Source organism: Prionailurus viverrinus, chromosome B4 (genome assembly GCF_022837055.1).
Source record: "Prionailurus viverrinus isolate Anna chromosome B4, UM_Priviv_1.0, whole genome shotgun sequence".
Classification (NCBI taxonomy): Eukaryota; Metazoa; Chordata; class Mammalia; order Carnivora; family Felidae; genus Prionailurus; species Prionailurus viverrinus.
Genome location: NC_062567.1, coordinates 121106584 through 121131052, shown reverse-complemented (window position 1 = coordinate 121131052; position 24469 = coordinate 121106584). Strand labels below are relative to the sequence as shown.

The 24469-nt window shown below is 40.7% G+C and overlaps 1 protein-coding gene across 8 annotated transcripts in view; it reads right to left on the bottom strand.

Moving 5' to 3' along the window:
• The window catches only part of STAB2 (stabilin 2), a 165017-nt gene extending 140784 nt beyond the window's left edge, over positions 1-24233 (bottom strand). For all 8 annotated transcript variants that reach the window (XR_007153854.1, XR_007153855.1, XM_047865901.1 and 5 more), the window contains exons 1-3: positions 23970-24233; positions 19351-19484; positions 17045-17160 (exon numbers count right to left, since the gene is read on the bottom strand). Coding sequence is in view for 6 of the 8 variants with exons in the window: in XM_047865901.1 (XP_047721857.1) it covers positions 17045-17160; positions 19351-19484; positions 23970-24047 (328 nt within the window). In the remaining 2 variants the exon portion in view is untranslated. The remainder of the gene's footprint in view (positions 1-17044; positions 17161-19350; positions 19485-23969) is intronic.
• Positions 24234-24469: the final 236 nt, after the last annotated feature.

Genomic DNA, 24469 nt, shown 5'->3' with positions numbered 1-24469 from the left:
ATAATACATCACAAGTGCAATAAAATAAAAAGATATAAAGTGCATAAATATTGGAAAGGAAGAAATACAATTGTCTCCATTCTTAGACAACGTGTCTACAGAGGAAATTCAAAAGAATCCCCCCAAAGTTATTAGACCTAATACATGAATTTAATAAGTTCTCAGGATACAGGATCAATACACAAAAATCAATTGTATTTCTATAAACTAGTCGGAAACAGGTGGAAATTGAAATAAGAATATACCGTTAAAAATAGTACCAAAAACCAAGAAGAACTTGGGTATGAACATAATAAAAATCTGCAAAAATATGCAAAAATTGCAAAATCTGCAAGCTAATATCAATAAGAAACTAACAAATAACAAAATAAATTGATAAAATTGATGATGATAAAACACTAACAAAATAAAAGAAGTCTTAAGTAAATGGAGAAATATAGTGTGGTTATAGTTTAAAAGATTTAATACTTTAAAAAGTCCCTTCTCTGTAAACTGACCTATAGATTCAATGTAATTCCAGTTAAAATTCTAGCAGGGCTTTTTGGTAGATAGTCACAAAATGATTCTAAATTTTACCTGGAAAAACAAAGAAGCTAGAATGACCAAGACGATTTTGAAAATGACCAAGTTGGAAGACATATACTACCTGATTTCATGACTTAGTGTGATGATATGGTAATCTCGATGGCGTGGTATGACAAAGGGATATACACGCAGATCACCGGAACAGAATAGAGAGTCCAGAAATAGACCCATACAGAGATGGTCAGCTTTCTCTCCAACAGTCCAAAGGCAATCCGGTGAGGAGAGGATAGTTTCTTCAAGAAACAATGCTGGAATTATTAGGTGTTTATATGTAAGAAACCGAACCTTGATCCGTACCTCAAATCATATACAAAGATGAACTTGCATGGATGATACACCTAAACATAATTCCTAAAATTATAAAGCTTCCAGAAGAAAAGACGAAAGAAAATCTTTGTGATATTAGGTTAGGCAAGGATTTCTAAATGATACAAAAGACACTATATTTGACCTCACCAAAATTAAGAACATTTGCTCATCAAAACTTAGTGTTAGGAGAGAAAAAAGACAAGCTACAGACTGCGAAGAAATATTTACAAATCACGTATTACATGAAGGATTTGTATCTCAGACATTTAAGGAACTCTCAATAATCAAGAACGCAAACAACTTGAAAGATAGATGAGTAGCAAATACGCATATGAAAAGATGCAGATTAAAATATGAAATGCCACTTCACACAATGGCAAAAGCTTTTCAAAAATCTGATTCTATCCACTGCTAGCAAGGACGCTAAAAAACGGAAGTCTCACACGTTGGTAGGAATGACAAAATGATACACACACATTGGAAAACAGCCGGGCGGTTTCTTACCAAGTGAAACATGCATTGATCATACAACCAGGACTCCCACTTCTAGGTATTTTGCCAGGTGAAATGGAAACTTAGGTTATTATAAAAACCTGTGCAAGCATGCGCACAATGGCGTCTTTATTCTTAGTTGCACCAGACTGGAAACAAACCCAAATGTCTCCCAGCTGGTGAATGGATTGACTAGCTGCAGCCAGGTCACGACAGCCTACGAAGCATTAGAAAAGAATGAACTACGGACACGGACAGCAACACAGACAAACCTTGATGCATTATGCTAAGTGAAAGAAGCCAGACTCAAAAGGCACACACTGTATCATTCCAATTGTATGACATGAAGGTAAAATTACAGGCACAGTTAACAAATCAGTATTTGCCAGGACTTGGGGGATGAGGGGTGGGGGGACTTGATAGCAAAGGGAATTTGGGGGGAATTGAATAGCTCTTCTCTAGGTTAATTGTGGTGGTTTTATACAAACTAGGTCTGTCAGAATTCCTATAACTGCATACTGAAAAGGGTGGGTTTTACTGTATGAAAATTATAAATTAAGAATAAAAGAGGGGAGGAGCCAAGGTGGTGGAACAGCATGGAAGATTTTGTGTATCTCGCGTCCATGAAATACAGCCAGACCAACGCTAGACCATCCTGCACACCTAGAAATCTGATTGGAGGATTAACACAACAATCTGCACAACCTGAACCACAGAATTCAGCAAGTACGCAGCACGGAGAGGTGAACTTGGGGAGCAAGAAGACATGGGAAGAGAGGTGCTTTTGCAGGTGGAGAGGGGAGGGAGAATACGGGAAAAGCACCCCTCCCCAAAAGCATCTGGAGAGAAAGTAGAAAATTGGAAACAGCCGCAGGGACTAAACTAAAAAGGGAGAAAGGAGAGGGTTCAAATTCCATTAAGACTGTGAACAAGGGGAGCGCGAAGGCTGCAACTCCACAGCTCCATACCTGGCAGTGCTCTGGTGGGAAAGGCGAATCCCCAGGAGCAGAGTGGGGTCCGGGAGGTTCTCGGGCCACGTGGGGAAAAGCGGTTCCACTGCTGGAAGGACATTTGGTAGAGATTGTTGAAGCCACCTGGTGCCAGCAGATCCCAGAGAACGGCCACATTCGCTGGTGCCGGAACAAGGTCATTAAGGGTGAAGCCTGGTGTTGTGATTTAACATAATCCCTGAAAAGCTGCTGTGACATTATCTCCCGAAATTTTTCTGGGGTGGGCTGGCACCTGGCCGCAGTCTCGGGGCACCGGCAGCAGCAGGGTCCAGCAAGCATTCCTGGGTGCAGCCGACATTTGGCCGTTGCTCATTCAGCCATTGCTCGGTGAGACCCTCTCGCAGAGGGGCGGGACCGGTCAAAGCCGCAGTCCTTCGGAAGTAAGGGGCCGGGGAAAACAGACGCATCTGAGACAAAACTCAGGAGAGAGGTACGGGGCTTGGTCACGGACAGTGAAGGAGTGGGAAGTGGACTAAAGCTGAAGACAGAGGACGGGTGCGTGATTGCTGATAGGGGAGAACAGACTGCGTGGCTGGGTGGCGCCATTTTTCACTACTCCCACGCATGCTCCTAGGCACCTCTGAGCGCCACAATAATCCACCCCAGTGTGCTAGCAGCGCCATCTAGTGGAGAACGGAGCTGTTACACTTAGCCCCTCCCAACAGGGCCAACCTCCCTCTTCAAGAATACAAGTCTCACCGCCTACTTAGTTTATGAACTATAAATAGCTACATAGTCTGACTTCAAGGGGAAAACGAAGTAATTTCAGTCCTATCTCAATTTGTTAGCAAGTCCATGTATTCAATTTTCTTTCTTTTTCTCTTTTACACTACTTTTCTTGAGTACAGAAAGAAAAAATTCATTTTTATTTTCAATTTTTATTAAAAATATTTGTCTTTAATTTTTTTCCCATATTTTTTGCTGGTGTAAATTTTTTCAAATTCTATTTTATTTCCATCATTTTATTTTAGTCTATGTCAGCGTATTTACTTTTTCAAATTTTCAAATGATTTCCTTTTTTCTCTTTTTTGTTTCTTTTTCTTGAATACAGAAAGAGAAAAAATTAATTTTTGTTTTTAATTTTTATTAAAAATATTTTTCTTTAATTTTTTCTACTATATTCTTTACCTTTGTATAATTTTTTTTCAAATTCTATTTTACTCCCATCATCTCATTTTAGTCTACTTCAGTGTATTCACTTTTTCAAATTCTCAAATGATTTCCTCTTTTTTTCTTTCTCCCCTTTTTTTCTCTAATCTGTCAAACCACTTTCAACACCCAGACCAAAACACACCTAGGATCTAGCATCATTTATTTGATTTGTGTGTGTGTGTGTGTGTGTGTGTTTAATTTGTTAATTTTAATTTTCCTACCTGATTAATTCCTTTTCTCCCTTCAAAATGACAAAACAATGTAATTCACCCCCCCAAAAAAGAGCATGAAGAAATGACAGCCAGGGATTTAACCAACACAGATAAGCAAGATGTCTGAACCAGAATTTAGAATCACGATAATAAGAATACTAGCTGGAGTCGAAAATAGATTAGAATCCCTTCCTGCAGAGATAAATGAAGTAAAAAATAACCAGAATGAAATTAAAAATGCTATAACGGAGCTGCAATCACGGATGGATGCAGCAGCGGCAAGGATGGACAAGGCAGAACAGAGAATCAGCGATATAGAGGACAACCTTACAGAGAATAACGAAGCAGAAAGAAAGAGGGGGGTTAAGGCAACAGAGAATGATTTAAGAAATTAGACAAATCAGTGACTCATTAAAAAAGAACAACATTAGAATCATAGGGGTCCCAGAGGAGGAAGAGAGAGAAATAGGGGTAGAAGGGTTATGTGAGCAAATCATAGCGGGAAACTTTCCTAACCTGGGGAAAGACACAGACATCAAAATCCAGGAAGCACAGAGGACCCCCATTGTATTCAACAAAAACAGACCATCAACAAGGCATATCATAGTCAAATTCACAAAATACTCAGGCAAGGAGACAATCATGAAAGCAACAAGGGAAAAAAAGTCCCTAACCTACAAGGGAAGACAGATCAGGTTTGAAGCACACCTATCCACAGAAACTTGGCAGGCCAGAAAGGAGTGGCGGGATATATTCAGGGTGCTGAATCAGAAAAATATGCAGCCAAGAATTCTTTATCCAGCAAGGCTGTCATTCAAAATAGAAGGAGAGATAAAAAGTTTCCCGGACAAACACAAATTAAAGGAGTTTGTGACCACTAAACCATCCCTGCAAGAAATTTTAAGGGGGACTCTCTGAGGGGAGAAAAGATGAATATATACATACATCATACACACACACACACACACACACACACACACACACACATATGTATAAATACCAAAAGTAACAAAGATTAGAAAGAACCAGAGAACACCACCAGTAACTCCAACTTTACAAGCATCATAATGGCAATAAATTCATATCCTTCAGTATTCACTCTAAACGTCAATGGAGTCAATGCTCCAATCAAAAGACATAGGGTAAGAGAATGGATAAGAAAATAAGATCTGTCTATCAGCTGTTTACAAGAGACCCACTTTACACCTAAAGACACCTTCAGATTGAAAATAAGGGGATGGAGAACCATCTATCATGCTAATGGTCAACAAAAGAAAGCCGGAATAGCCATACTTATATCAGACAATCTAGACTTCAAAATAGACTGTATCAAGAGATGCAAAAGGGTATTATATCATAATCAAGGGGTCTATCCACCAAGAAGACCTAACAATTGTAAACATTTATGCACCAAATATGAAAGCACCCAAATATATAAATCAATTAATCACAAACATAAATAAACTCATTGATAGTAATACCATAATAGTAGGAGACTTCAACACCCCACCCACAGCAAAGGACAGATCATCTAATCAAAAATGAACAAGGAAACAATGGCTTTTAATGACACACTGGACCAGGTGGACTTAACAGATATATTCAGAACTTTTCATCCTAAAGCATCAGAATATACTTGCTTCTCCAGTGCACATGGAACGTTCTCCAGGATAGACCATATACTGGGACACAAATCAGCCCTAAGTAAGTACAAAAATATCGCGATCATACCATGCATATTTTCAGACCACAACGCTATGAAACTCTAAATCAACCACAAGAAAAAAATTGGAAAAATAACAAATACTTGGAGACTGAAGAACATCCTACTAAAGAATGGATGGGCCAATCAAGAAGTTAAAGAGGAAATTAAAAAGTATATGGAAGCCAGTGAAAATGATAACACCACAACCCAAAACCTCTGGGACACAGCAAAGGCGGTCATAAGAGGAAAGTATATAGCAATCCAGGCCTTCTTAAAGAAGGAAGAAAGGTCTCAGATACACAACCTAACCTTATGCCTTAAGGAGCTGGAAAAAGAATAGCAAATAAAACCCCAAACCAGCAGAAGACAGGAAATAATAAAGATTAGAGCAGAAACTAATGATATAGAAACCAAAAAACAAAACAAAACAAAAAACAAACAAACCAAAAACCAGTAGAACAGATCAATGAAATCAGAAGCTGGTTCTTTGGAAGAATTAACAAAATTGATAAACCACTAGCCAGTTTGATCAAAAAGAAAAAGGAAAAGACCCAAATAAATAAAATAAAGAATGAAAGAGGAGAGATCACAACCAACACAACAGAAATAAAAACAATAATAAGAGAATATTATGAGCAATTATATACCAATAAAATGAGCAATCGGGAAGAAATGGACAAATTCCTAGAAATATATACACTACCAAAACTGAAACAGGAAGAAATAGTAAATTTGAACAGATCCATAACCAGTAAGAAATCAAATTAGTAATCAAAAATCTCCCAAAAAACAAGAGTCCAGGGCCAGATGGCTTTCCAGGGGAATTCTACCACACATTTAAGGAAGAGTTAACACCTATTTCTTGAAGCTGTTCCAAAAAATAGAAATGGAAGGAAAACTTCCAAATTCTTTCTATGAAGCCAGCATTACCCTGATTCCAAAACCAGACAGAGACCCCAAAAGAGGAGAATTATAGACTAATTTCCCTGATGAACATGGATGCAAAACTCCTCAACAAGATATTAGCCAACCAGATCCAATAATACATTAAAAACATTATTCACCACGACCAAGTGGGATTTATACCTGGGATGCAGGGCTGGTTCAGTATCCACAAAACAATTCACGTGATTCATCACATCAATAAAAGAAAGGACAAGAACCATATGATCCTCTCAATAGATGCAGAAAAAGCATTTGACAAAATACAGCATCCTTTCTTGATAAAAACCCTCAAGAAAGTAGGGATAGAAGGAGCATACCTCGAGATCATAAAAGCCATATATGAATGACCCAACGCTAATATCATCCTCAATGGGGAAAAACTGAGAGCTTTCCCCCTAAGGGCAGGAACAAGACAGGGATGTCCACTCTCGCCACTTTTATTCAACATAGTATTGGAAGTCTTAGCCTCTGCAATCAGACAACACAAAGAAATAAAAGGCATCCAAATCGGCCAGCAGGAGGTCAAACGTTCACTCTTTGGTGATGACATGATATTCTATATGGCAAACCCAAGAGATTCCACCAAAAAACTGCTAGAATTGATTCAGGAATTCAGCAAAGCTGCAGGATATAAAATCAACGCACAGAAATCAGTTGCATTGAGAAATCCTATACACCAACAAAGAAGCAACAGAAAGAGAAATCGAGGAATCGAGCCCATTTACAGTTGCACCAAAACCCATAAAATACCTAGGAATAAATCTAACCAAAGAGGTGAAAAATCAATACACTGAAAACTATAGAAAGCTGATGGAAGAAATTGAAGAAGACACACACACACACACACACAAAAAAAAAAAAAAAAAAAATGGAAAAAGATTCCATGCTCCTGGATAGGAAGAACAAATATTGTTAAAAATGTCAATCCTACCCAAAGCAATCTGCATATTCAATGCAATCCCTATCAAAATAACACCAGCATTCTTCACAGAGCTAGAACAAATAATCCTAAACTTTTTAAGGAACCAGAAAAGACCCCAAATAGCCAAAGCAATCTTGATAAAGAAAACCGAAGCAGGAGGCATCACAATCCCAGACTCAAACTATACTACAAAGCTGTAATCATCAAGACAGTATGGTACTGGCACAAGAATAGACACTCAGATCAATGGAACAGAATAGAGAACCCAGAAATGGACCCACAAATGTATGGGCAACTAATCTTTGACAAAGCAGGAAAGAATATCCAACAGAATAAAGACAGTCTCTTCAACAAGTGGTGCTGGGAAAACTGGACAGCGACATGCAAAAGAATGAACCTGGACCGCTTTCTTACACCAGACACAAAAATAAACTCAAAATGGATGAAAGACCTCAATGTTAGACAGGAAGCCATCAAAATCCTCGAATAGAAAGCAGGCAAAAACCTCTTTGATCTTGGCCGCTGCAACTTCTTACCCAACACATGTCCAGAGGCAGAAGGAAACAAAAGCAAAACTGAACTACTGGGACATCATCAAAATAAAAAAGCTTCTGCACAGCGAAGGAAACAATCAGCAAAACTAAAAGGCAACCGACGGAATGGGAGAAGATATTTGCAAATGACATATCAGAATAATGGTTAGTATCCAAAATCTGTAAAGAACTTATCAAAATCAACACCCAGAAAACAAATAATCCAGTGAAGAAGTGGGCAAAAGACATGAATAGACACTTCTCCAAAGAAGACATCCAGATGGCCTACTGACATGTGAAAAAATGCTCAACATCACCCATCATCAGGGAAATACAGATCAAAAGCACAATGAGATACCCCCTCACATCTGTCAGAGTGGCTAACATTACCAACTCAGGCAACAATAGATGTTCGCGAGGATGTGGACAAAGAGGATCTCTTTTGGATTGTTGGTGGGAATGCAAACTGGTGCAGCCACTCTGGAAAACAGTATGGAGGTTCCTCAAAAAACTAAAAATAGAACTACCCTACGACCCAGCAATTGCACTACTAGGCATTTATCCAAGGGATATGGGTGTGCTGTTTTGAAGGGACACATGCACCCCCACATTTATAGCAGCACTATCAAAAATAGCCAAAGTATGGAAAGAGCCCAAATGTCTATCAATGGATGAATGGATAAAAAACATGTGGTATATATATACAATGGAGTTACAATGGAGTATTACTCGGCAATCAAAAAGAATGAAATCTTGCCATTTGCAACTATGTGGATAGAACTGGAGGGTATTATGCTAAGTGAAATTAGTCCGAGAAAGACAAAAATCATATGACTTCACTCATTTGAGGACTTTAAGAGACAAAACAGTGAACATAAGGGAAGGGAAACAAAAATAATATAAAAACAGGGAGGGGAACAAAACATAAGAGACTAATAAATATGGAGAACAAACTGAGGGTTACTAGAGGGGTTGTGGGAGGGGAGATGTGCTAAATGGGTAAGGGGCACTAAGGAATCTACTCCTGAAATCATTGTTTCACTATATGCTAACTACTTTGGATGTAAATTTAAAAAAAATTTTAAAAATAAAAAAAAGAAAATAAAAGAGAACACGGCGCCTGCGTGGCTCAGTCAGTTAAGTGTCTGACTCTTGCTTTCAGCTCAGGTCATGATCTCCAGGGTTTGAGTTCAAGCCTCGTGTTGGGCTCTATGCTGGCAGCATGGAGCCTGCTTGGGATTCTCTGTCTCCTTCCCTCTCTGCCCCTCCCCACTCGCACTGTCTCTGTCTCTCTCAAAATAAATAAATAAACTTCAAAAAAAAAAAGGAAAAAAAGAAAACAATCCATTAGCTCATTATGTGCCCTAATGCTAGGTTTAGAAAATGTAGTCAATGTCCCCGTAAATAAACAATGAAACCTGACTTCTGTTTAGTCCTTAGAGATGTCCTTTTCTATGATTAGACTCACCAGAAAGAAAAACAGGGGAAGACAGTAGAATTGGAAAGGGCTACTCTTGAACACATGGTTAAAGTCTTTCAGTTTTCTACCTTTGATCTCTGAACCTTTTCATCTGAATACTTCAGTATAGTTCTGGAACAAGGATGCTCAGGAAGCGTTTCTTCAGGGCCACATCACCATTTGGCAGACTGTTACTGAACACCTTCATGGGCCAGATGTCGGTCTTAAAAAGACCAACTTGACTTGGTTTTGTCTCCTTTCTGTGCTGTTCTTTTCATTATTATTGTTAGCAGTCTATGCCTTGGATGACATGCCAAGGTTTACAATTACATCACATGTAGTGCCCTTGGCATTTCACCCCACGAAGTGTTAACGATAGCCATTTTACCTAAGAGGATGTGGAAGCAAGGTAGGGCCTCAGTTAGGACCGTTAATGAGGTCATATGGCTGTCAGACTTGGAGATGGCAATTCCCACTGAGCTCTGACTTTAAAGGCTCAGAATTGTGCTTCTCTATGTGGACGGCTTAAAATTATTTTCCGTGGTTTAAATGTGTTTACAAATCATTCATTTAATTAAGTAATCAAGATTCAGTGAATGCCTACAATTATTTTCAAAGCTGTTAATGTTTTCTCTTTGTGTTTTCACAAGAAGGTGAAATGAGATTTAGCCTGAACAGAAAAGGGGCCTTCATTCCTGTTGCTATGGGCAGGAAGGGGCTGGTGAGGCCAGCTTCAGTGCTTTAGACTTATTTCTAAAGAGGTGTCTCAACACATACTTCTCATTGAGATGAGCAGCTCACTTTATTCAGGTCCCATTGGGTGTCTGCCTGTGGGTGAAGGCATCTACTGGTTGAGTATTAATTTGCTGTCTCCTTGGAATCTTCCTGATCTTCAACATCACATATTCTGTAGAGGAGGGAAGGCTTTCTCTTAGCAGGTATATCATCCTGGCCCAGCCCTGTCTCCAGTGGCTTGTGATCCATGGGCTAAAGGCCAAGGTGAATCCTTACAGTTATGGACTGAATGTCTGTGCCAGCCCAAATTCATATGCTAAAGTCCTAAACTCCAACAGGATAGCACTTGGAGGTGGGGCTTTGGGGAGGTCATTAGGTTTACATGAGATCATGAGGGTGGGGACTCCATGAAGGGACTAGTGTCCTTTTAAGAAGGGAAAGAGGGACCAGAGCACTTTCTCTTTCTCTGCCTCGTGGGGACAGAAGAGCTTCACCTGGAACCAAATCTGTAGCATCTTGTTTTTTTAATTTCCTTTTTAATTTTAATTTTTTTATTTGAGAGAGAGAGAAAGTGCAAGAGGGGGAGAGGGACAGAGGAAGAGGGAGAGAGAGAAAAAGAGAGAGAGAGAATCTTAAGCAGGCTCCATGATCAGCACAGAGCCCAATGCAGGACTTGATCCCATGACCCTGGGATCATGACCTGAGCTGAAATCAAGAGTTGGACGCTCAACCAACTGAGACACCTAGGCACCCTGTAACCTCTTGATCTTGGACTTCCCAGCCCCCAGAACAGTGGGATATAAATGTCTGTTGTAATGGTATTCTTTTATAGCAGCCCACGCAGACTGATGTTTACCTTCCCCACATTTCTTTTTGTTTTTGAAAATTTTTAAGTTTATTTGTTTATTTTGAGACAGAGAGAGACAGAGAGAACACACACAGGGGAGGGGCAGAGAGGGAGGGAGAGAGAGAATCCCAAGCGGGCTCTGGGATGTGGGGCTTGAACTCACAAATCTCGAGATCATGACCTGAGCTGAAACCGAGAGTCCGATGCTTAACGACGGAGCCACCCAGGCTCCTCTCCCCACATTTCCGAAGAGCAGGCCTTTGGTTTGGCCTGAGGTATCAGAGTGGCCCATAGAGTCCACAGAAGGGCAGACAATGGTGGGAAGAAAAATAATAGACCTAAGGGCCACAAGCTACATAAAAACTGGGATACACAGGAACATCTTCAACCAGGCTGCCAGCACTGTGAGTTATCAGCCTGACAACAGACGGACAGAATTCGTTGAGGATTTACTGTCACTAAGTACCTTACATGCACAGTCTCATTCTCACAACAATTCAGGAAGGCACGGATGCTGTTGACATCATTATCATCATCATTATCTTCAGGTCATAGATAAGAAAACTGAGGCCCAGAGAGGTAGGTAACTTGCCCCAAATCACATGATTGGTAAGTGCTGGAATGGGCATTGCAGTCAGGCCTGACTCAAGCTTTCGAGTCCTGAACCACGAAGCCAGAGCGTACAAGATCAGTACCTTAGAATAAAAAATCTAACCAAGACACATCCGCTGGAATAAAGAGGCCAGCCAGTGATCTGAGAGCCACAAAAGACAGACATGGTAACTAGCATATTCTGAATACCTGCCATCTTTCAGGCACATCCTAAGTCCTATGTATGTATGAGCTCACCTAATCCTCAGCACGACTTTGGAGGTAGCTGTATTGGCATCATTATTTCCATTTTGTAGATGAGAAAACTAAGGCCGAAGGAAGGGTTTATCAGATAAAATGTAGGATGCCAGTTAAATTTGAATTGCAGATAAAACAATGAATAATTTTTTAGAATAAGTATGTCCCAAACACTATGCATGTACGTTATTTCTCTGTAATTATTTTAACTGGGTGTCCTCCATTGTCGTTTACTGAATCTGATAGCCCTACAGAGAGAGTAAGGAACTTGCAAGGTCCCAGAACAAGAGTATGGGGCATGCTGGGACCAGAGGCCGATCCGACTTTGAGGTCTGTGAGCCATCTTACTGTAAAACCACATGTCCTCTCAGTTAAAGGTTAGAACGAGAGGGAGCCCAGGGGTCATGGCATCGACTCCAGGCAGCGACAGGCATCTGGCTAATGGTGGGAGCAAGTGTTCTAGGAGAAGGCTAGAGAGAGGCAGGCAGCTTTCCCAGTAGTTGACTTGGCAAAACCAGCAGTCATTTGGGGAAACGGGAGAGTAGCGGGTTAGAGCTGGGTCTCTCCCATGAGACATGCCCTTTGCACTTACCAGCTGGCTGCCTTCGGGCAAACTGCAAAGCTCCTCCCAATCCCCAGGTCCTCTGTGGGGCTCTCAGGTATGACTGATTCTCCTCGTCTGCTTTTGTGTCTCTTTCTTATATTAACCTGTGAGCTCCTTGGGGGTAGGGACTAGACCTATCTATTATATATGCGATTATGTGCAGCATATAGTCGGTGCTCAATAAATGTTTGATTTTTATGAGTTGGCCAACCCTGGAGGGAACTTTGGGAAAAAGATAGCCGGAGGGTGGGAGTGCAAAGGGTCTGCACTTTATATCCTAAACTGAACGGTTTAAGTTCAAAATTTATGAAATGACTTGTTCAGTTTTTAAATAAAAATGTTAAGGCCAAAGTGTCAACTTTATTCTTGTTTCTCAAATCATGTTCAACCATCTCAGGTCCCCATTATGAATAAAGATGATAACATTGATGTTCTCAGCAACCGTACTTGAAAAGATATTACAGAATGTGCTATAAGAGCACATTGTTGATGCACTGTGAGGCTCAAATAGCTGATAAAACTCTTTTAGTCATTATCACATTTCCTGTTGGTTACTAGATACTCTGGTGGTCTCTTGTGTTGGGACTTTCCTCACGCAGGAGGCTCACCTGTTATAAGCTGTCAGCAAATCATCAGCAGTTCTGTTTCTTTAAAGGAAGATAATAAACTTCCTGGGCAGCAAGATCTTGGCCAAAGTCCTCCCTGTAATTTTCTCTCCCAATGAACACCAGAAATGCCTACTTCGTCACGTGACCACCTTTGTTTAAAAGCTTGGCTCACAGTGTTCAGGCAGAGAATATGCACCACTTATAGCTCCGACTGAAATTGTCTCCCTGGGAAACTGATGTGAAATAGGTTCCTCGTGTGAACGCAGCTTTATTTCTCACTCAAAGCCGAAAGGAATGTGCCTAGAAGACTGGTTTCAAATCTGTAGAAGTCCGTTATTTACAACCTGTGCAGTGAATGGCAAGAAACATAGAACAGGAAAGAAAGAGATCTGCAAACACAAATAATACAGCAGAAGAAAAAAATGCATGTGCAGAATTTGATGACGCTGACCTCAAAAAGAAGAATCAAGACCATTTCCCTTTGAAGTAATCAGGTTGTTTTGGCCACAGTCCAATTTCTGTGTAACCCTTTTGCCTGCATTCTTTTTCCATTACTTTGAATTGTTGCCCAAATCAGTTAATGTTCACGGTGGAATAAAAAGAACTGGGATGTTCCAATAAAAAAAAAATCTATTTCCTCTCAAGTAGGATATTGGCTGTTGAAATGTGATTGTTTCAACGTTAAAAATATGTTTTTGTGCTATAGAATAAAGACTTCTATGTGCTGATCTGATAGAGCAGTACAAGTTTTAATGAGGGAGAAGCAAGTTAAATCTGGGTAGAAACAACTTCCTTATGTCAGGATGACATATCTTTTTCTTCCCCCCCAAGTGAGAATTCATGCCTTATTCTTAATTTCAGCAGACGATGAGTAATTTTTTTCTCATTGTGCTTTTTTTGTGTTTTCTGATTTTTCAGAATTGAAACAAGTGTTATTTTCTAGTTGGAATAAGGCACTCTTAAAACAGTTTTAGAAGTAACCCAGAGGTATCCAGAGTGAATGTATTTGTTGATGCTTTGAAAAGGAACTGGATGCCATGATTGCCTTGGAAAGAAGGCCATTCCAGGGCTTGGGCTTCCTCAAAAAGATGTATGGGCACACGTCAGCAGCTCTGAAATGGCCTTATCCTTGCGGAAATGTCGAGCGATAGGCAAGATCTCACTTGTCATCACCACAGAATGTGAGAGGTGAAATATACAGCCAAGTAGAACATTTATCTCTTTCCTGAACTAAAGGAAGGAAGCCTTTGGAGACATTTGGTATGTTTGGAAGATGCAGATAAAGGGAAGTGTCCTTTTGCTCCAACAAGAGGATAGAAGAATGACCATCTGTCCGGTCCCTGCTTTTCAATACTTTGCTTCTCGGGCCTCAAGATGCAGCAGAAGGAAATGTGTGACCCCTCGAGGAACCGTGCACACTCAGTGGCAGGCAGGAGCCTTGCCCCATTCGCGCCTGGCACATTGTGATGGCATGAAGCCCACTGAAGATTTTGGATCCCGTTTGCCTGCTCATGTTTAGGAGTTACCTGCTGTTTAAGAAGGGCTCAGAGAAAGAATGCCACTTTATTTGGCTTTCATTTCATTAACAGTCTGTTTTAACTGTTACTCATTCATTTATTTATAAAACATTATTAAAGTGCCTTCTTTGTGTCCCTCTGTCAAGCACTCTCATCTACATTAATATTTCAATATTACTACAGGTTTGTAGAGTAGGACTTTGTACCCCCATTTGGCATGGCAGCAATTAACTCGCCTGGTGACAGAACTGGATTCAAGCCAAAACGTGGGAGCAGGACTAGTGTCTTTTTGTCCCCCTGGCTGTGGGGGACATTCTTTCTGTTCTGTTCTGTTGCACATTGCCATTCCTTCTGTTGCACATGCTGACTTTGGTTGCCGTATCCTGGGCAAAGCCTTGTCTACAGGGCGTCTGGTCAATAACAGCATCAGATTAGTTTTTGTGGGTTAGAAAGAGAAAAACCAACCTAAAAGTTTTTGTATCATATCAGGATGTCTCTAAGAACTGGATGTGAGCATGATCACATCTGGAGCTAAAAAAGGTCTTGAAATCTGGAAGGGTGGGTTAATCACTTGATTCTGTTGTAACACACGATCACGCAGTGCCCCCATGCTGGTGCGAACTCGACAGAACAGTCAATAGAGAGAAGGCCAGGATTTCCTGAACCCCAACCTTGACCTTTCCAGGATAAGGAGCATAACCCAGTCATTGACTGGGAGGGCTAAAGGGACCTACCAATCAAGAGGGAAGTTAGAAACACATTTGGAGGATCTCCCTTTCCTTTCTTTCTTTTTTAATAAGCTCTGTTCCAGCAATGGGACAGAGTAGAAAGACAGCAGGCTTTGGTGACAGGCAGCCCTGAACTTGAACTTGCTTTATCATTGATCAGGCCAAAAGAAATTGGTAAGATATCATCTTTAAATCTCTGATTCCTCACAAGCGAAATGGAGATAAAAATGTCTAACTCAAAGATGTGTTTTAAGAATTAAAGGAGGCAATACAGGATGAGTACCTCTCTGGTGCTTAATGTCAGAAATGTTGAATAAATGGAAGTTATTATTCATTTTATCATTAGTTTAAACAACAACAACAACAACAACAACAACAACAACAACAGTGTAAGGGGAACCTGGGTGGCTCAATCGGTTAAGTATCTGACTCTTGATTTCAGCTCAGGTCATGAGCTTATGGTTCGTGAGTTCCAGCCCCACATCAGGTTCCTCACACTGACAGTGCAGAGCCTGCTTAGGATTCTCTCTCTCTCCCTCTTTCTCTGCTCCCCCACTCCCGCCCTGCTCGCTTGCTCTCTCTCAAGATAACTAAATGAACTTAAAAAAAAAAAGCAGTGTCAACATCAGGCAAGAAGGGCTCGACTGTTTAGAAGCCACATGGGAAAAAAAAAGACCAGGGAAATGAGCTAAACCGTTTAGGGTTTCCTATATGTGACAGAAAGAAGTTTCTATTTTGCTATTTTGTTCTTTCTCTATACCTTTCTAAACTTTGCAAGCTGTGTGCAATTTGCTTGTATTATTTTAGTCAGAAAAAAAGAAAAGCAAAAGAGAACTAATCTCTCTCCTTAAATGGATTCTTTTTTTTTAAAGTTTATTTATTTTGAGAGAGAGAGAGAGAGAGAGAGAGAGAGAGAGAGAGAGAGAGAGAGAATGTGAGCAGGGAAAAGACAGAGAGAGAAAGAGAGCGAGAATCCCAAGCAGGCTCCATGCTGTCAGCAGAGAGCCCGATGCAGGGCTCAAACTCACAAACGATGAGATCATGACCTGAGCTGAAACCAAGAGTCAGACGCTTAACCAACTGAGCCTTCTTGGCGCCCCTCTCCTTAAGTGGATCCTTAAGGAGATGTTTCATTACGCTGAAAAATGGGGAAAAATGGTAAATGCATGAATTAAAATGCCTGATTTTTTACTATCCAAGGGAAAAAAAGATATTTTTCATAATTTGCCTATCCTAGCAAGGACCTAGTTACTACTTGAGTGTTAACATCCTTAATCATGATAGAAGTTCAATTTTAGCTCACAAATGTTATGCTTGACCACAGGAGTCTAACTATACCATTGGCTCAGATTTGGCTAGTAGTTTTTCTTACAGTGGAACTGGTCCTTATAGAGTTTGATTCCATCTTAAGATTAAAGTTTTAGTAGATTTAACTATTATTTCTGTTGTCAAACAATAACTACGTTCTTTGAGATGCTATAATAAAATCTCACCTTAAAGAAAATTGTACTTGGGGTTATAGTAGCCCAGAATTCTTACATCCTCTCTATGATCAGTTATCTTTTTTATAAAAATGGATATCCTTTCAATTGTCCCTTTTTTCTGACTTGTAAGGGAATTCTCTTAAAGGGAGATCTCTAACTGGAGGAAAGCAGATTTCTTTGTAAAAGCTGACAGGGCAAGAAAGATTTTCTACATATAGACTGAGATGGAATTTTCTAAAAAAGGTGCTGACACTCTCCTTTTATCAGACTTCCTTCCTTTCAATTTTCTGTGAAATGGGACATTGAAAATCAAGTATCAAAGTCCAAGAAAAGTGCTGTGCCACTTACCCATGCAGTCTGGGCCCCAATGGCCTGGACAGCACTGAGGTTGGACATAGTCCTTCCTACAGATATGGCGGCATCCAGGGAGAGACAGCGAGTACTTCCTGATTTCAAAGGTGTACCTTAGAGAGGAAGGAGAAGACATACACCCATGATCAGAGCAATTCAGTTAACTCTGGGCAGTGGGATTTTCCTAGATTTTTATTTAGGTATTTCTTTACACTTGCCTATATGTTAAAAAACATAGATTGAACAGAATTTTGCTGTCTAGGGAGAATAAAACTTAATCATGATTTACCTTTAATTGTATAAAATGGATGACAATGAAAATAAAGGTGAAATATCAGAGCACAATGAAAATAAAGGTGAAATGATGTCAGAAGTGGGGCTGGTAGATAAAGGAAATAGTGTTAGGCTCTGGGTACATGCTACCGGTGGACGTCACACTTGTCGCAGCTAATACAAGAAGGAAAAGATCGTAGGTTCTGGGATGCACAGGATCTCTGGATCAAACTGCCTAGAATGAGAATGTCTTTTTCAGGGACTCTATATGTAAACATTTCTGTGAGAGGTGGTGTAATGTAGTGGGCAATATATGTCACAATATCCTCAAGGGAGATGTAATGATGAATTCCTTAGAACAGTTTTTATACCATCTGAGGTACAGATCTGGAATAGCAATTCTATGGAGGCTAAACACCATTGTCTATTTTGATGGAATCTCTGCATGGATGGCTTATTCCAGGATTTGACTTTAGTGTATCTAGAGACGATTCTCCAGGAATATCATTTCTTTCAACTGGGCTATTAAGAATAGTGTGCAGGTGAGTTTAAGGTTGTACTTCTAATCCAGTCCCTGAGCTACTGGCTTTATGGGCCGTCAAGATGGAGACAGAGTTGACAATTCCTCTGGAAGCTTGAGAATACTGGCAGGGGCATCTCTTCGCAAAGATGGGAAGAGGAAGAGCCAAGGGCAGAACGAAACATCCCCTCAGGGGCCAATCTTGGGTTTATTTCAGCATAAATGAATGACGGATCAAAGTCTTCAATTCTGCAACAGAGAGCATGAGTATAATAATCTTATCCTGTGTGTGTGTGTGTGTGTGTGTGTGTGTGTGTGTGTGTATTGGAGGGGGGATGGTAGGGTGGGGAGGACATAACCAAGTGCCCACCTGGGCCATGAAAAAAAGTTGCCAGTACAAAGAGGTCTTCAATAAAGCCATTGTATAATTTTAACCTCGAATCCTAAATCTTTATATACTTCCTAAGAGAATCTGATCAAAATGGGTGACCATTTTGGTACCTGAATGGTCACCTGTTGCATATGCTTGCTAATTCTAGGTCAGTTAGTCTTGGGAAGCTTTTTTTTTTTTAATTTTTACTTTGAGAGAGAGAGTGAGAGGGAGAGCAGGGGAGAGAGGTAGAGAGAGACAGAGAGAGAGAATCTAAGCAGGTGCCATGCTCAGTGTGGAGCCCAACCCAGGGCTCAATCTCATGACTCTGTAATCATGACCTGAGCCGAATCAGGAGTTGGATGCTCAATCAACTGAGCCACCCAGGTGCCCCAGAAAGCTTTTATTAAAATTGATGATTTTGGTCATAGAATATATCGTGGTCATATTAAGCAAACATGAATTTAAAATAGTGTAACAGTGTTAAGTTTCCATTTTATACAAAATAAGAAATAGTACTGATCCTTCATCCCTGAATTAGGAATGAGCTCATTGAGAGATATCTAATGTCTAAATCAGTAGACTTAGTACACTGAACATTGTGTTGACACTTGAGCTGTGTGGCTGCTTGCATTAGCCGGTAAGTGAAACTGCTCGTCTTCCTTTGCAAGGATTAGCCTTGAATTATGAGAGTTTTGAATCATTAGAGGATTTCAGCAATGCAATGCTCACAGAAAATGTATGAAGCTGTAACTCCTTTGTCTTCTCTCGTTAGGTTCTAATTAGTATCAGGATCCATAGCTGGCTAATAAGATGACTGCTGGATCCATGGCTTTTCAGTCCATGTTCTGACTAGAAACTTTCCAAATGAAACAAAACCCAGATTTTAAAAATAAAGAAGGGCACGATGAGGGGAAAATGTTTGTGTGCAATGCAATATAGTCAATTTTGTATGGAAATGTGAATCAAAAATATATTTTTTAGATGCAAGGTTGTAAGTTGTGAGTTTGGATTGAATGTAATCCTAAAGTAAGGGAAAATCACGGAAATGTTTTGTAGTTTTTGAGATGGGAAGTTTCCATTTAGATTCACAATCTCTTAAATTTCAAGACTTGAGTACATTTATTTTCTCATGAGTACCTGCAATCTCGAACCCCTACGGAGCCATTGGTAACCTTTGTGTAACCATCTGGGCACTTAATTTCTAAGTTGAGCAAGCAGGATTGGCACTCAGTCCTAATTGTAAGCAGAGATGTCTTATCACACCTTTTTGCCTGTGAAGACATAAAAAAAAAATCAAGTCCCATTAGCAGAACCTTGGTTGGCCAATCTTCCCCATTGGCTTCATGTCCATGGAATGACAGGGATGGCAACAGGTTGATTGGTAATGACTGGCTGGTTGCCTTCAACCTTATGTACAAAGAGTGTTGGGATCAACAAGCAATGTCTGCCATGGCTGTAGGTGATGAAGGAGGCTGCTTGTACCACCTGTTTGCTGTCCTTGATCTAAAGTGTGGAATCCAATAAAGCAAGGTAACTTCATTACATACACTTACCCAATTGGGAATCCTGAAATATAGAGTACACTTTCCAAATGGGAAAAATTTTAAAGTGGTTATTTAGGGTCAATTGGTCATAGATCAACAGGTCTCAAGAATATTCTTTCAGCATTGATTCTACAGCAATAGTCTAGTCTGGGTGCTAAATGTTACGAAGCATATAGTTCCTGCTCCAAAGATGTTTGCAACATTTTGATTAGAATTCAGCTAGAATATGGGCTCCAACAGGCAGTGATCTTTTTCTGTTTGGTCCTTGAATATTTCCCAAGCACATAGAACATTGCCTGGTACATAGTAGTGCTTAGTAAAGTATCTGTTGATTGAATGAGTTGTAGGAAATACAACAGACCCACTAGAAACAGTCACTTAGCAACATTAAGCAGTAGAGAATCAACTGCTAGTATGAATGATGCAGACCCACGTTGGCCCTGTCTTCAGGATCTCTCATTGTCCAAGATGTTGGTGGTGGTTCTCCCAAATAGATTTGGTCCCCTCTCTCTAATCTCCTTCATTTCCCATAAAGTTTAAGAAGAAGCAGTTTCATACAATGAAGAGAGACAAAATGTGGGAGTCAAAAAACCTAAGATTGGAATCAAGCTCTGTATCTTGCTAAGTGTACAGTCTTGAATGCATTCCTCACCCTTTGCCATCCTCTGTAAGGGGGAGGTGCAAATAATCACTCTCCAGGTTACGGAGACCTTTAAATGATATGTGCAAATTGCCTGGCCCAGTATCTGGAATATTTTAGGCAGTAAATGCTAGCTCCTGTAATGCTTCTCTGTCCCCACCTCTGTGTTTTGCTTATTGTCTCTTTTGATAGAAACGTGCTTCTTCCTCCTCTTGGCTCCCCAAACTTCATCTTTCAAGCCCCTGCTTAAGACACTATTTCCACAAAACCACACCCATCTCTCTTCCTTTTCTCAACTTCTTCTCTTCATGTGGTTGGCCAGTGGAACACATTTTGTTGTCTTTGTTTTCCATTTAAAAATCCCTGTGGGAGGGGACCCTGTCTCTTACTTCTTACTTACTCCCATCCACAAATAGCACACAAGCCAGCACTAGGTAGGGGTGGTGAGAATGTCATAACTACTTCTAAATTTACTGAAATATATAAAGGCTGCATAAGAAGAAGTCTTATTTTTACAGAGAAATTTATGGTTATGCATACTTCCAAGAGCATCATCTAATTTGATCTTGACTATGCTGAAGATAAACAGGGAGGTATCATCATCCCCATTCTAGGGGGGAGAAAACTGAGGTGAGGGGAGGTTCTGTGACTTGCCAAGGCCACACTGTAACCTTTTGGTCTTTTGATTCCTTTTTTTTTTAATTTAATTTTTTATTTTTTAAAACTTACATCCAAATTAGTTAGCATATAGTGAAACAATGATTTCAGGAGTAGATTCCTTACTGCCCCTTACCCATTTAGCCCATTCCCCCTCCCACACCCCCTCCAGTAACCCTCTGTTTGTTCTCCATATTTATGAGTCTCTTCTGTTTTGTCCCCCTCCCTGTTTTTATATTATTTTTGCTTCCCTTCCCTTATGTTCATCTGTTTTGTCTCTTAAAGTCCTCATATGAGTGAAGTCATATGATTTTTGTCTTTCTCTGACCAACTAATTTCACTTAGCATAATACCCTCCAGTTCTATCCACGTAGTTGCAAATGGCAAGATTTCATTCTTTTTGATTGACGAGTATTACTCCATTGTATATATGTACCACATGTTCTTTATCCATTCATCCATCTATGGACATTTGGGCTCTTTCCATACTTTGGCTATTTTTGATAGTGCTGCTATGAACATGGGGATGCATGTGTCCCTTTGAAACAGCACACCCGTATCCCGTGGATAAATGCCTAGTAGTGCAATTGCTGGGTCGTAGAGTAGTTCTATTTTTAGTTTTTTGGGAAACCTCCATACTGTTTTCCAGAGTGGCTGCACCAGCTTGCATTCCTAGGTCTTTTGATTCCTTGATTAGCTTATTCCTCTTCCCTGCATGCTGTACAATGGCACATAGAAAAATAAAATCTGTTTTTATGGGCAGCTTTCATTTGATGATCATTATGAACCAAAATAGCCTTGGAATATTCTTTATGGAATAATAGTAAAAGCCACCCTTAGCTAGAGTTTGAATCAACTCCCTTTAATGGCCATGAAGCCTCTACATCTGTTAAAACCGGCTTTTCTTTATATTAGGTTTTCCCACTTAGATAAGCGGATGGAAGGACATTACTTTTTCTTTTCTTTTTCAAAAGGTCAGGTTTAATACTTGCTTTTCAAGAAATCTCTTGACTTTCAAGTTGTCCTTTTCAAATGGAATGGCTTATTTGGTCTCTTATACAGTCTCCTCTGAAAAGCAAACTCAGCTTTAAACCCTGGTCAAGGCCTGATTTCTGCACTTAAGCAAGCACTCCATGCTGCTGATGGTGATGATGACAATGAAGATGATGATTCTGGCTGTTTGTGGAGCACTGTCAGGGGAGGAACTGCAGTTCAGAGAGATGAATTAACCTGCTCAGGCTTGGACCACTAGTAGGCTGTGGAGCACAGTGACCGGTCCTCAGACATAGTTGATAAACAAACATATGAGAGCCACGGTTCAAACTCACCACTCTCAAACCTCTAAGCTGGAGCACGAAACCGTTATGCTAGCTTCCAGCATTTTCGTGAAAAGCATTATCAGAGGACATCCAACTGGCGTCGAGTAGGTAGGGATAAATATTTGCCTGGCTCAGATGCAGAATCATGTTTAAGTTTTATGATGAATAGAAATCATGCCTGGGGGAATGCATTTTAAATAAATCACTCAGATTGCCTTGTTCCTACCCCTCGTTTTGGCTGACCTAGCTGCACATCTGATACCCAACTTGCTCTATTAAGACAGCTCACATGAGGGGTGCCTGGGTGGCTCAGTCGGTTAAGCATCCGACTTCAGCCCAGGTCATGATCTCACGGTCTGTGGGTTCGAGCCCTGCGTCGGGCTCTGTGCTGACAGCTCAGAGCCTGGAGCCTGTTTCAGATTTTGTGTCTCCCTCTTTCTCTGACCCTCCCCTGTTCATGCTCTCTCTCTCTCTCTCTCTCTCTCTCTCTCTCTCTGTCTCAAAAATAAATAAATGTTGTTAAAAAAAAAAAGACAGCTCACGTGAGCCTGCTTGAGATGTTGGTGTTCCAGTGGGTTTCACGAGAGATGCTGACCCTACCACCCTGGGTACTTCTTTTTCGTTTTCTTTCTTTCTTTCTCTCTCTCTCTCTCTCTCTCTCTCTCTCTCTCTTTATTTCTTTCTTTCTTTTTAATTTTTTTTAATGTTTATTTTTGAGAGAGAGAGAGAGCAAGAGCGTGAGCAGGGGCAGGGCAGAGAGACAGGGAATCACAGAATCCAAAGCAGGTTCCAGGCTCTTGAGCTGTCAGTACAGAGCCTGACACGGGGCTCGAATCCACAAACTGTGAGACCATGACCCGAGCCGAAGTTGGGAGCTTAACCGACTGAGCCACCCAGGCACCCCTCTTTTTCTTTTTTCATGTTTTATTTGTTTTTGAGAGAGAGACACAAAGTGTGAGCAGGGGAGAGGGAGACACAGAATCCGAAGCAGGCTCCAGGCTCTGAGCTGTCAGCATAGAGCTCGGTATGGAGCTCCAACCCACAAACTGTGACATCATGACCTGAGCCGAAGTTGGACACTTAACCAACTGAGCCACCCAGGCACCCCTTTGGGTACTTCTACTACAACTCTGTGGAAGCTAGAAGGGATGAGTTCCCGATGCATTCTGTAACACTGTTTCTCAACCAGACATCACCTACAACTCCCTAGAACATCTGTCTGCTCATCTGTCTTCAGCCGTGGTTATTTTCTATATTCAAAATGATGCAATGGGAGGAATTCACAGTGAATTATTAACACAAAAGAAACCCCCCTGCCCCAGGGGGATACCAACATCTGCAATGGAAAGAGGAACATTAGCATGAGCGTCAGAAATCCTAACAACGGGGTTTGGCGTAGGAATAGAACCAACTGGGTGAGCTCACCTTTGGAAAGATGGTTCACGACCATTAGGATCCTATTCTCTGCAGCCTTTCTCTTTATTTTATGAAGTCCAGAGAGTACCCTTTACCCATCACAACAGAGGAAAGCAAAAAGGTTTTTAACATACCGTGAACATAACAACAACAACAACAAAAATGCGAGTCTCATCTTACCTGCTCTGTAGTTTCAGGCGGGGAGCAGAAATTTTGTACCACCAATCCAAGAAGAAAAAGCATGAACTTTTGTAGCATAGTGAGAAAATATTTGCTCCTTCTGGCTCCAGGCACCTGTCGGAACTATTCAGCTATTCTCACCTAGTCGGATGAACTCCTAGTGAATTCTCTTTCATTTCAGTGTTTGCGTTCAAATCCTTCCCCCTCTTTTTCCTGGATTGAAGCAGATGATATGTGAGAACTGCCTCGAGACAGGAAAAATGGCCAATTCAGGGGTCGTGGTGAAATTGGCCACCCTCGACTCTATATATGTCTTGGTTGAATGACAGGATATCCTGAAGGGGCTGAGGCGGAGACATGCTCTGGAATTTTTGTGCCTCGTGCAACTCCCAAGAACGAGCTCCCACCTCCCAGGGCTCTGCCCATCCCGCTTCTGGTCCTGCCTGCTCCTGGACCCACAACCCCACAGACACGTATCCAGCCACACCATGGAAAACTGC